Source organism: Mytilus edulis, chromosome 12, assembly GCF_963676685.1.
Source record: "Mytilus edulis chromosome 12, xbMytEdul2.2, whole genome shotgun sequence".
In the NCBI taxonomy this organism is placed as follows: Eukaryota; Metazoa; Mollusca; class Bivalvia; order Mytilida; family Mytilidae; genus Mytilus; species Mytilus edulis.
Window position 1 is genome coordinate 53,457,642 of NC_092355.1, and position 14,291 is coordinate 53,471,932.

Genomic DNA, 14,291 nt, shown 5'->3' on the forward strand with positions numbered 1-14,291 from the left:
ACAAATCAAATAAAATTAAAGGGAAGTCCCCGGGGGTCATCCATACCCCGTTCAATTTGAGAATGTGCTATTATCTTGTAAACAGTCCAGATCCCCACCCCTAAACCATATATGTTCTTGTAGGGGACAATAAAACAAATGAAATGAAATAAAAGTGATGTCCCTAGGGGCTCACCCCACCCCCTCTTGTTTGAAAACTTGTAAACGGTCAACATCCCCACCCCTAAACCAGATCTATTCTTGTATGGGACAATAAAACTAATCAAATGAAATTAAATGGAAGTTCCTGGGGGTCACCCCCACCCCGTTCAATTTGAGAATGTACTATTATCTTGTAAACGGTCCAGATCCCCACCCCTAAACCATATATATTCTTGTAGGGGACAATAAAACAAATGAAATGAAATAAAAGGGAAGTCCCGAGGGAGTCACCCCACCCCCTCTTGTTTGAAAACTTGTAAACGGTCAACATCCCCACCCCTAAACCATATATATACTTGTATGGGACAATAAAACAAATCAAATGAAATGTATGTAAAGGCTCTGGGGGTTACCACCATCCCTCCTGTTTGAATACTTGTAAATGGTGGAGATCCCCACCAGTAAGCCATATATATTCTTGTATTGGACAAAAAATCAAATCAAATGAACAAGGGACCATACAAATGGCGAGTTATGGGAGCTTTGTTTGGGAGACTTCGTATCAGCATCCTGTTACAATTACTTCTTGTTTTTATTTACGATAATCATACCACGCCTCGATCCTTGTTTACATATTTGAAAAGCGGCAAGCTATATATTAATACTTGTTGCTTTTGTAACGGTAACTAGCTGACCCAAAGTCGATATAAAAAGGCCATCAGCCAACTGTTGATTGAAGAATATATACTTTAATTTATGCAGAAAATTTAAGAATAGTATTACAGATCAGTACATACAATTCATGAAGTTCTGACAATCTATCGTTCCTACGTTAACTTATTTATACTTATATTTAACCATAAACATAATAAACAGTATCTATACACATTACAATTTTAAAATAACACATATTTCATTAAAAAAAACCACAAAAACAACCAATAATAGACGATTCATAAACGGCAAAAAAAAAAACTTTCATTCAATGACCATTTGAAGTTTTCCGCTGTGATGTTCAAAATGTACAAACCGAAAGAGCTAACTCATCAAGTCTGGAAAATAACAAGTTTCTATTGGTTTACTTGACATTGACCTTGACCTTAATACCATTTGTTTATTTTCATATATTTTTTTAGATAAATAAGCATTACAAGGAAAAGTAGTATTCATAATATTTCACAGACGATCTTTGGAAACAATCTGGAAAATATGGATGAAGCTCATGGTCAAATTTTTCAGATGTATGACCATTATGTGATTACGTGAACTAATTCAGGAACGATAACTGTTATTTGTTTACGTCATAAAAATAGACTAGAACTCTCGATTTTCCAATATGTTACTATTTATAGATTTTGAACCCTGAAGTTCACCATCTTAACAAATCAAATTTCGCCACTGAGATATAAATGGAATAGTTTTACAAAATAAGAAGTAAACACGATTGAATATTCAAAGTGAAAGGATATGTAATTTTCAATCTACAAATGGTGCAAACAGATTTCAAAGGTTGGAGCAGACTTAAAGTGGTCAGTTATTATTTTTTTTAATTTTATTTTTTGATATTAAACATAAAGAATGATTTTAATGCATAAGAATGCGCCTTAAAAAAGAAATGTTGATGACGAATAGCTGCAATAATTAACCATGTTAACGTCTAGTGGCAAATATAATGCATATTCAGGACGACAGACGAGAAATAATAAAAAAAATCACTACGATAAACGCCAATGAGATAGCAACGGACAAACGACAACAGGGTTCTCGAATATTCTATCCCCCCCCACCCCTAGTGCGTGGTCTTTGAAAAAAAATTGGTGATGCCTCAATGCAGACTCCTCACTATTATTTGTTTGGCAAAAAAACATGTGTCCGTCCTTTGACAAATTTTGCGGATCAGGACCTTCGGATCACCACTTTTCGATAATTTTGCGACAAAAATGTTCTCTTTATTTCTCATTTTTCACGTTTTATATATTTATGTAAAGGTTAATTTTAATATATTGTTTGTAAATATACTGTCCTACCGTCCAATTTTACTTTAACTATCGTTCTAACTAATGCTCTTCATTATTGGAAGAAATAAAGATATATATATAATTTGATGAATAAAATATTCTAGTATATATGATCATGAACATGTCACCATGCATATTTTAACTGTGACTCTATGATACCAAAAACCGTAGTTGATAATTTTTCACGCCTTATAAAGGTTTGCATCATAAAACGGGGTACTTAAATTGGAAGAGGGGAAATGGCTTCCATTATTTTTGAGAAAGTTAAATGGAAGCTTTGAGGGACTTTTAAGACAATATTTTTGGTTTTATTATAAATCTTCCGTTGGAAGAGCAACTACGCTTTTATTCGACCGCAAAATTTTTGCGGTCGTATATTGGTATCACGTCGTCGTCGGTGTCGTCGTCGTCGTCAGCGTCGTCCGAAGACGGATGGTTTACGGATAATAACTTTAGTATAAGTAAATAGAAATGAATAAAATTTTAACACAATGTTTATAACCACAAAAGGAAACATAGGATTGATTTTGGGGGTTATGGTCCCTATGGTTTAGGAATTAGGGGCCCAAAACAAGCATTTATCTAGTTTCAGGACATTAAGTTGGGTATAAGTATTTGAATTCCTCTTAAATTGTACCACAATGTTTTATACCATAAGTAGAAGATTTAGATTTATTTTAAGGGTTATGGGGCAAACAATCTAGGAATTAAGGGCCAAAAGAGTTCAAGACAGGCATTTTTCTAGTTTTAGGACAATAACTTGTGTGTACCTGTATGGATCTCTCTGACATTGTACCTCAAGGTTCCATATAACATGGGGACGGCTTGGATTGATTATTTGGGTTATGGTGGCAAAGGTTTAGGAATTAAGGGCCAAAAAAGGGGCCCAAATAAGCATTTTTGTAGTTTTCAGTCAATAAGTTGTTATAAGTATTTTAATTGCTCTGTAATTGTACCACAATGTTTAATACCATTAGTAGAAGGTTTTGGATTTATTTTAAGGATTATGGGGCAAACGGTCTAGGATTTAAGGGCCAAAAAGGGGCCAAAACAAGCATTTTTCTAGTTTAAGGACAATACCATGTGTGTAACTGTATGGATCTCTCTGCCATTGTATCACAGTTCCATATACCAAAGGGAATGATTGGAATGATTATGGGGGTGTTGTTCCAAAAGGTTTAGGAATTAGGGGCCAAAAAAGGGGCCCAAATAAGCATTTTTGTAGTTTCCAGTCAATAACTTGTGTTAAAGTGTATCAATATCTCTGCTTAAAGAACAATTTAGGCAATTTAAAAGCAGTGTAAGGGAGGTAATTCATTAATATAAATGCCATTTAAAGACTACTATATACATTATATTGTTTACACTTCTTGAAAATAATGTATTAAGAAATGATGATTATCTTGAGATGATTAGCTATAAATTTATTTTTAGAAGTTACTTTTAATCAATATTAATTTTAACCATGACTGTATGTCATTTTATATTTCAATATTTTATGATGTATTTAAATGAGTAGTTATTGTTGCAAGCTCCATTAGAAATTTGAATTGAGATTATTTTTGGAATAAGGGAAAGTGGTAGGTTAAGAAAAATGGGGGAGGGGGTACAATTTTTCTCATTTTAGATTTCAGAAATTAAAAAGAAAATTTCCTCAAATGTTTTTTTTTTGGGGGGATTAATATTCAAAAGGCATAGTGTATTGCTCAAAAGCTAAAAAAAAATAATTTAAAGTTCATTTGATCACATTCATTCTGTGTCAGAAACCTATGCTATTTTAACTTTTTAATCACAATCCAAATTCAGACCTGTATCAATCTTGAATGTTGTGGCCATACTTGCCCCAACTGTTCAGTGTTCGACCTCTGCGGTCGTATAAAGCTGCGCTCTGCAGAGCATCTCGTCTATTTTCAAACGCATATGATTTAACGAAAATATTGGTTGACACCCCCTTCCACACACATGTATTATTGTTTGTATGTGTTTGAAATCAAATATATTATTTTTTCATTGAAAAACGCACAAAAAATAAGAAATATGTGTGTATATATGTGTCAGAGAAATTATTCCTAATATAATTAAACACAAAATATACCAATTTCTCCATTTTCAAACTTATAACAAAAAGAAATGCAAAAAATGAAATAATTTTGCCTTTCAGGACAGAACTGTCATGGATATTTTGGAATCATCGGGAGTCCCAGCAAAGTTGGCCCGAAAACGTCCAGGTAGAAGACCACTGAACGTTGATGCCAAAGTAAAGGTTGAACGTAGCAGACAGAGTGCCAGGGAATGCAGAGCGAGGAAAAAACTACGATACCAATATCTAGAAGACCTTGTCAAGTGTAAAGAAAGAGCTATTTTTAAACTCAGAAGAGAACTTGAAACAGTAAGTTGTGTGTATGGATTGTCAGTAAGAGGGAAAGGGACTGACCAAAGATATTTGGGGTATGGATCCCATCCCCACTTTTTGGGCCCCACTGTAAAAAAAGTATATTTTTCCATATTTACAATTTTCTACAATGGTTAGACATATACCAAGTGTCAAAAATCCATAAATGGTATAACTAGTCCATTACAACACCTTTTTCTACCATCCAGATGAGCCCCAAGTCTTGGTTATAAATATACTTTTTTTACAGTGGAGCCCAAAAAGTGGGGTCCATGTCCCAAATACCTGACGCTTTTGTTTCTGATAGCAAGATGGCGACTTCTTGTGAACTATTACGAACAAATTTCCAATTTGGTTATTATTTATACATTTTCAATTAAACTTTTCCTTAATATTTTATAAATTATTTATCAAGAAATACACATGTACACCACGAGGGATTGAATAGCATTACAACAATGTAAACATTATAAAATATTAAAATATCATATACCAATAGTAAAAAAAAATAGCTAGTAATAATGATGCTGGTTTAATTTGCTGTCCACTTTCCTCGCCGTAGTGTTCAGTTTTACCCTTGTCCGTCAGTACGTCTGTACGTTTCGAAAATGGTTTCCTTCCTTTAACTTTAGTTTGCCTCAACCAAAAGTTATGAAACACAATGCTTATTACATAAAACACAAATCATATTTTAAACTTGGAAGGCATCACTTGTACCTTTCAAGATGTATGCCCCTTTACAAATGAAAAAAAAAACAGGACTTTTTTCGTTTCGATTCTCTGACTATGCTGACATAAGTTTGCCTCAACCAACTGTTTAATATGAATATTTCACACAATGCTTATAACCACAAGAAATCACATCAAGTATGTATTGGGAAGCTTCACTTTTATGTCCCTTTATAACGTTATATGTAAGTGGGGGCACCATTTGTGTCCCATGACACGTTCCCCATATATTTTTCTTCTCAAAAACATATGGTAGCATATAACTACATCTATGTTGACGCTCAATATAGTCATTTGTATAGATTCAAAGCGGTCCAGAAACATTTCGGTCACAATGACCTACATTCAAAAGTTTGATTACACTCATTTCTCTATGACATATCATATCAAGAGGTTTCGTATATACAACTGCTGTTTTCAATAAACATTAAGATCGTCAAAACACATATTTCATGATTTCATATATATTTATTCACAAGAAGTAGTTTTAGGGGCTAACTCGACTTGTACTAACATATAGATGTTAGATTTGTATAAAGGAATTAGCACCCACGTATCAGGACAGATAACTCTTATCATAACGTCTATAAAACATGCTTATAATTATGATCTTATTAGGATAAACCTGGTATACATATATATGCTAAACAAGTTTTACAATGAACGTGTCCACTTTGGGTATCTGAACACAATCCATAACACGTGTCAACTTACAAAAGTGGTCCATTTCTAAACACAGTTACACATGTTACAGCAGCAGTATTGACATTTTTGTTCAATACAGTTCAGCATACATTATTTTTTTCAATCTTTATTTCTAGTGGCGTAAAATGTGCATAGAAGTGGATTCTGGGACAATACCAGAAAATTTAATCAAGCGTCTGAATTTAGAACAAGCAAAACCTATGACGTCAAAAGTAGACTTGAATATAACAAGAAAAAAATTGGCCCCACGACTAAGTTCTAACGAAGCACCAACAATTAAAGCAAAATTGTTTTCTCTTTTAACTGAACCAATGTCAAAGAAAGAAAAGCATTCTTATATTGGAATAAATCATATGCAATGCACGAAACAACAAGATGATGCATTGTCTATAGAGAAAAATTATCAGGATTCGAATTTATTCTCAACTACTGACCAACCAGAGAGTGTTCCGAGTAACAGTAGCTCACCTGAGGCTTTTATTGACATCAGTTCTAGTGAAAGTGAAAGTATGGACACTAGTACGGTCATTGTTGATTGGATATTAGCAAATGAAGATATTTTACAAGAACAGATAGAAACATCTTATATTAAGCCACCTGATTCGATAGAATCAATTTCATCTCAAAGTTCTCAGGGAAGTCAGTTTCATGATGCTAGTGGAAATAGCAAAAGTCTTCAAGACTATGTTAACTATTTGATGGATTTTACTGATACGAATTCAAAATTAGAGTGCGATATTTCAAATGAAAGTGGAAAACAACCATTAAACAATGCTATTGATCAGGACATTGTAAATTTGACTGCAAAGAGTAGTTTAAATGTTGACAAAAAATATCCATCATTTCCAGTGAACAATTATAACTCAACAGATATAAATGAAGACGTGTGTAGTACTGGTTTCAGTACAAGTTTAGCAACCGGAAATCGAGTGAACCGTTCGGTAAGTCTCATTGACTATCCAACAAATAAGTGTATACAGGATGTGAAATGTTCAAACAGCGCTGAATTAATTCCTGACACACAGACAAATGACAAATTTCCGTTTCTGTCTTTCCTTTTGACCAATGATGATTCTTAATTCGCCTTCTCGGAATCTAATGCATTATGGGTAGTGTGTTTTATTTAGAAGCGTACATCAAAACGTATTGATTGGTTTGATTTTGAAAATGTAAATTCAAACAATGACGTATTTTTATTTACTTTGGTGTTCAAACAATGCAATTATCGATAGTTCTTTAGATTCTGAAAGGGCGAATAAAAAAAACCTAGCTACTTTCAAATGAAGAATAGCCATTCAAAATATATTCAGTTGTTTGTATATATCACTGTTGATTATAATAATGGTGATTACTTTTTTTTTATATATTAAAAGTGCCATGCTAGTATTGATTAACACAATTTGAATTTTAAAGAATATTTAAATATTTAATATTAATAAGTTTAGATTGTAAATTAGGAATAAATACTCTTTTTTTTTAGATAGGAAAAAATAAAATAATAAGACCTTTTTTAACCTTTCTACCTCTTGTCAGATGAAATTATTTAACATTACAATTCTCAGCGGATTTAACATATGGTCTAGATGGGTTTTTTTTCTTACTTCTTTAATGGGTTGGACCATTGTTCTCTTTTTTATTATTTATTTTTCTAGTTTTCAGTCTCGATTCCAGATTAGGGTTTTTGTCATGATATTATTCATGTTTGACATTTTAATTTTCTGACGAGATGAACTCAAAGAAAAATATTTCTTTAAAAGTTTTAAATGTATCCTTACCAAATTAAAATCGTAAAACATTTCATTTGTGTGTAACACTTCAGATAATGAAAACGAACCACACAAAAAATATGGCCAAATTAACCACAAAACTTTACACATTTCTGCATCCTTTGGTATCTACTTTATTAAAATCGTTCGAACAGTAACTCAGTAATATTTGTTTGAAAAATATTGAGTTTAGTTGAAATGTTAGGACATGTTTCGAGTGGAAACTCACTCTTGTCCTATGACTGTCTTTATATAATTTAACACCCAACAATTCTCCTTTTTTTTCCATTTTGGCCTTGTTTTCTGTGAACTTTTTTCATATTTTGCCATTTTGCTACGTATTCTTTATTTTTTTAATGTAGCACAATACAAAGATTTTTCATCCCAATCAGACATCTTTAAACTGATGTAATTCTACTCATCCTTCTTTAAATTTTATAAATGAGGTACCAAAAGAAAGAAGAATGATTAATCTTTCAAATTGTGACAACTTCATTATGACATGATTATTACATAATTAATTGTTATGTAATTAGTTGCTAGATTCTTTGTTATTCATAGCATCCCAAAATATTTTATAGATTCTTGCACAACACTGTTTGACACTGTTTAACAAGACGCTAAATTCATTCAAGTGTGGACATCACAATATAGCAACTAATTACATAACAATTGATTATGAAATAATTGTGTCATAATGAAATTCTCACAATTTGAAAGATTATTCTTTCTTCTTTCTTTTGGTACCTCATTTATAAAATATAAAGAAGGATGAAATGAATTACATCAGTTTAAAGATGTCTGATTGAGAGTGAACAAATCTTTGTATTGTGCTACCTTAAACCCCATCTAGACTATCATAACATACTTATTTGATTTCGTTAAGCTTTATAGAGTGAAAATATAGTATGATTAAAATCAATAAAAAAAACAATGAAAGATGCAACTACAAACACACTGGATCTTTGTTTATTTTAGGTGTTTTTTTAATTATTTTTTTCGTATTTATATGTTTATGTATGAAAAAGAGACCAAGTTAACATTCAGGTTTTGAAAATATGGCTGCTTTTTTGTAGAATCATGCATTTATAAATTATGTTATTTGGCAACTGTTTTTTCCAGTAATATTGTAATAATAATTGTAGGTTTAAAAAAAGTAATATTTACAATTTTGACACATTTCTTAACATTTCAAAATCTGAAGAAATTTGGGTCATTTCAAAAGCTATATATATGTTTGTTACAAAAACAATATACTATTTAAATTTAAAATATGCCGTAGTTGCTTTTTAACGGATAAATAGTGTTTTTTTATTTAAAACAACATGTAAAAACAAAGGTCACAGACCTACATGTAGTTAAAAACGTGAATACAAAATATATGATGTAATAAAATAAAAAAAGTATTAAAAAGTAAAAAGAAAACACAAAAATAACACAAAAAAATAACACAAAAAAAAATTCTCGTCGTTGTAAGAGTGGTGCTTTGAATTGGTATCAATTTTACAACACCTCGCATATTAAATATATGTATTGTCTTATATGTATGAATTAAAGTTTTAATAATAAAAATAAAGAAGCAATGACTTCTGTTCATTTTAGGTATGAGGCAAAGTCAGAACAAAGTTACAATAAACAGAAACACAGAAAATGTAGATCTCATATCGTACTAACAAACATTTCTCCCTTATATTTATATCATTATACTATCGATCGTCAGAGGTGTCACCATCTTGTGTCTCTAATTATTCCAACTTTAGAAGACTCATAGACTAGACAGATGAAGTACATGACATTGCTCTTACTAGTACATTTTGTTGTGAAAATTGCACACATAAACCATGTCGTACAAACTAATGAATTAACAGGGATCACCACAAAACATATTAAGGGTGGAGATTATAAAATAATCATTTTGACAATATTTATTTATTTCACAATACTTTTAAAGTGCTTACTTGAAAATACTTATATATGTATGTAATAGCGAATATATCTTATAATATTGTATACAACCTTTAAAACTTGTAGACTTTCAGAAAGCCTTTCAAAACTATACTGATTAAAAATAAAAGTTCTTAGGCTTCCTCGTTTGATCTCAAAACTCAGATCTATGGATGTTTACTCCTCTTTGTTCTGAATTTTTGCCAGATATTAAGAATTCTCTATATTAACCATGTAGTGTCATTAAAACAATTTCCCACTAACCTCTATTATTCTTTTCATAATTCTATTACATATATAGTTAAAAAGCAAAATTTGAAAAGCTTATAAAATCCTTGTTATTTTGAAACAGAGTAGTAAACATCCTTTATCTGAGAAAATTAGAGTGAAGCTTGTAAAAAGTTAGTAAAGGATCGAACACCACCCTTGGAGATCTCTGGGTCACATCTTTAAGAATTCTTGTTATATTGATTGTCATTTTGTTAAATAATAAATTTGTTACTAAAAAATTAGTTTCATTTCAGCCATGTATTTCGAATAAACAATTTAGTTTCCCTTCAGTCATATATTTTCGTCCGAGTTTGCTATGCTTATTACTGGAGAAAATATGTTTTCAATATAAGTCAGTTTAGTACAGACACAACACTACATACCCATAAAAAAGAAACTTAAAATTGAGCAAGAAAAATTCAACTCGAAGTTATGGGTTGAAATCTGGTTTTTCTGAAGGTAAACAGTTTCAATCAACTAAAGGCGTATTGTCCATATATACTATGGATGAAAGATGTCTTTTGTATCACTTTAAGACATTAACAAAATGTTAAACCTTATAATATAATGAATATACATGTATGTTCAAATGTTAGTCTGAAAACTGTAAAAAAAAAATACCATAAGGGGGCATCTATTTGGTTTTCAAAGGGGTTGGTGTTGTTTTAGATGATTTTTGGCCGATTGAATATCCATTTCAACCTAATTATTTCTTTGTTTGCCCCCTGAAAACACCTTACAAAAAGTGGATGAAATTCAGAACTGAGAATATCATTAATACACATATTTACAAGGGAGAAACTGATTTTTTTCTTTTCCAAATTGCGTGTTTTTTTCTTTGCTTTTATTTTAAACCAGATGCAAAACTGAAAGTTTAACTTCTGTTAAATTATATTAAAAATTCCCTGTTAAATCTCGCTTGAATCCTGAAAAACATCCGATGACTACCGACATTTCTCGAATGTTCCTATTCATGTTTACGTTTATCGTATGTAGGTCACCTTGAGTAATTTATTAATGTTTCTTTCTAAAAAAAATCAGCGAATAAGCATCTCCGAATGTCATGCAGCACATTTGTGCAAATTGTAATCTTGAGATCTGCACTGCTAGCCTTATTCCTTTGGCTTACTTTGATTTTTATATAATGTTAGAATATGAAAATAAATACCGAGCGTAATTTTGGACAAAAATCTACCTACATCTATTATGATCTCGCTCTTTTACTTCGGGGATATATACAAGAATTTGACAAATATCTAATGCATTTAGTAACATCTGTGTAAAAAAATGAAATGTGATTGATTTTCAGTTGCTAGTAATTTTCTCAGGGACTCTATGTATTTTTCTTCATTTCTCCACCTCATCATTTATCATGAAGCTGTAATTTTTAAAAGTAGTGACTTATTTCAGCGGCTGTATATTCCTTCCTACAACTCATATGGAAATTTAAAAGGGAAAAGGGAGCTTTAATCGACCCTTTACCAAAGTACAGATACCCCATTTTTTCGCCTACGTGATTCACGTCACGAAGTTTATATTTTTCCTATTTAGGTCAAATTTATGTAACTACTTTTTTCCTATTTAGGTCATGTTTATATAACTAGAACTAATCTACCAATAAGAAAACAGTATTTTCGGAAAGTTACGTACTTAGCTATGGTCGTCGGAGTGGAGAAAAATTTGACATTCGTGATTTTTAAAAATGACAATGAATGATCAAAAAGATGACCTATAAACCTTTGGTTAAATTTGCCACATAACATTTTATATAAATCGATATTGATTTTTAAATTAGATGCATCAATGCGCATTGTAGATTTCCCTATGTATGTAGCTGTATTATTAATGTTTGTAGTATAAGGAAAATATCATACAGAGGCGCATTTAAGAGGTATAGGGGTCTTGTCCACCCGTATGGAGATTCATATATGATAAATGCATATACTTTTTACAAGTATCACTCCTAATATTGGCTTTCCAGCTCCCTACCTCTTTTTTTCTTCAAAGTAATGGGGAAGTGAATATACACACCTCCGGGTGCGGGAATTTCTCGCTACATTGAAGATCTGTTGGTGACATTCTGTTGTTGTCTTTTCTATGGTCGGGTTGTTGTCTCTTTGACACATTCCCCATTTCCATTCTTCAATTTTACATAACCTCATTTCTTTTAGAAGTACATACAAAGGAACAACATACACTACAATGTGAAGTGAACACACATAGAAATGTAAACATAGAAACATCAAAAACTATAATGGTAAGGGAACACACCTAAAAAATGAAACTTAGGAACAAAATAAACTGCAACATGAAGGAAACACACATCAACAAAACAAAATCATAGGAACATAATACTAAGAGCTAGGGAACACACAAAATCAAAACATAACTACAAGGGGAAGGGAAAACACAAGAAAATCTAAAAATGGTAGCATCATTAACTAAATAGGGAAGGGTCCACTCATCATACAAACAAAACATGAAAACATCAACAAACAACAAGAGGGAAAGAAACACACACATACATGAAAAGATAGAATCATCACAAACTACAAGAGACAGGAAACAAACATAATTTAAACGTATGAACATCATAACAAGAAGAAGAGAACATATATATAAATGAAAACTGATGAACAACATTAACTACAAGGAGAAGGGAGCCACTTGATAAAGGAAACAAATGAACATCATAAACTTTGAGGAGAAGGGAACACACATAAAAATGTAATCAGGAACATCATTAACTACAAAAATAGAACAAAATTTTAAAACTTAGGCACATGATAAACTATAAGAATAAGTGAACACATATAGATTTAAAAACAGGATCATCATCAACTATTAGGGAAAGGGAAAAAATGAAAACAAAATAAACAACAGGAAGGGGAAACTCATCACAATGACATAGGGGAGGGAATACTCATCATACAAATGAAAACATAGCAACACTTTTAACTACAAGGGGAGGGAATACTCATCATACAAATGAAAACATAGGAACATCCCTAACAACAAGGGGAAGGAATACTCATCATACAAATAAAAACATAAGAACATCCCTAACAACAAGGGGAGGGAATACTCATCATACAAATAAAAACATAGGACCATTCCTAATTACAAGGGAAGGAAATACTCATCATACAAATGAAAATATAGGAACATCCCTAACAACACGGAGAGGGATTACTCATCGTACAAATGAAAACATAGGAACATCTATAACTACAAGGGAAGGGAATATTCATCATACAAATGAAAACATATGAACATCCCTAACTACAAGGGAAGGGAATATTCATCATACAAATGAAAACATAGGAACATCCCTAACAACAAGATAGGGATTACTCATCGTACAAATGAAAACATAGGAACATCCCTAACAACAAGGAGAGGGATTACTCATCGTACAAATAAAAACATAGGAACATCCCTAACTACAAGAGGAGGGAATACTCATTATACAAATGAAAACATAGGAATATCCCTAACTACAAGGGAAGGGAATACTCATCATACAAATGAAAACATAGGAACATCCCTAACTACAAGAGGAGGGAATACTCATTATACAAATGAAAACATAGGAACATCCCTAACTACAAGAGGAGGGAATACTCATCATACAAATGAAAACATAGCAACATCCCTAACTACAAGAAGAGGGAATACTCATTATACAAATGAAAACATAGGAACATCCCTAACTACAAGGTGAGGGAATACTCATCATACAAATGAAAACATAGGAATATCCCTAACTACAAGGAGAGGGAATACTCATCATACAAATGAAAACATAGGAACATCCCTAACTACAAGGAGAGAGAATACTCATCATACAAATGAAAACAAAGGAACATCCCTAACTACAAGGGGAGGGAATACTCATCATACAAATAAAAACATAGGAACATCCCTAACAACAACGGGAGGGAATACTCATTATACAAATGAAAACATAGTAACATCCCTAACTACAAGGGAAGGGAATACTCATCATATAAATGAAAACATAGGAACATCCCTAACAACAAGGGGAGGGAATACTGATCATACAGATGAAAACACAGAAACATCATTTACAACAAGGGGAGGGAATACTTATCATACATATGAAAACATAGGAACATCATAAACAACAAGGGGGGGGGGGGGGTGCTCATCATACAAATAAAAACACAGGAACATCATAAACTACAAGAGAAGGGAATACTGATCATACAGATGAAAACACAGAAATATCATTTACAACAAGGGGAGTGAATACTTATCATACATATGAAAACATAGGAACATTATAAACAACAAGGGGGGGGG

At 31.9% G+C, this 14,291-nt stretch overlaps 1 protein-coding gene across 1 annotated transcript; it reads left to right on the top strand.

The window, feature by feature from the left end:
- Positions 1-1,517: 1,517 nt before the first annotated feature.
- LOC139498791 (uncharacterized) lies at positions 1,518-11,739 on the top strand. Its single transcript, XM_071287344.1, has 4 exons — positions 1,518-1,670; positions 4,321-4,548; positions 6,102-6,926; positions 9,354-11,739. Exons 1-4 carry the CDS (start codon positions 1,629-1,631, stop codon positions 9,357-9,359), a joined length of 1,101 nt encoding a protein of 366 aa, XP_071143445.1. The 5' UTR covers positions 1,518-1,628; the 3' UTR covers positions 9,360-11,739.
- Positions 11,740-14,291: the final 2,552 nt, after the last annotated feature.

Bases quoted from the DNA above. Each gene is read 5' to 3' on its own strand.
- LOC139498791 (XM_071287344.1), top strand. From the start codon at position 1,629: ATGGTGCAAACAGATTTCAAAGGTTGGAGCAGACTTAAAGTG. The intron at 1,671-4,320 runs GTCAGTTATTAT...TTTGCCTTTCAG, and splicing joins GTTGGAGCAGACTTAAAGTG to GACAGAACTGTCATGGATAT. The intron at 4,549-6,101 runs GTAAGTTGTGTG...CTTTATTTCTAG, and splicing joins TCAGAAGAGAACTTGAAACA to TGGCGTAAAATGTGCATAGA.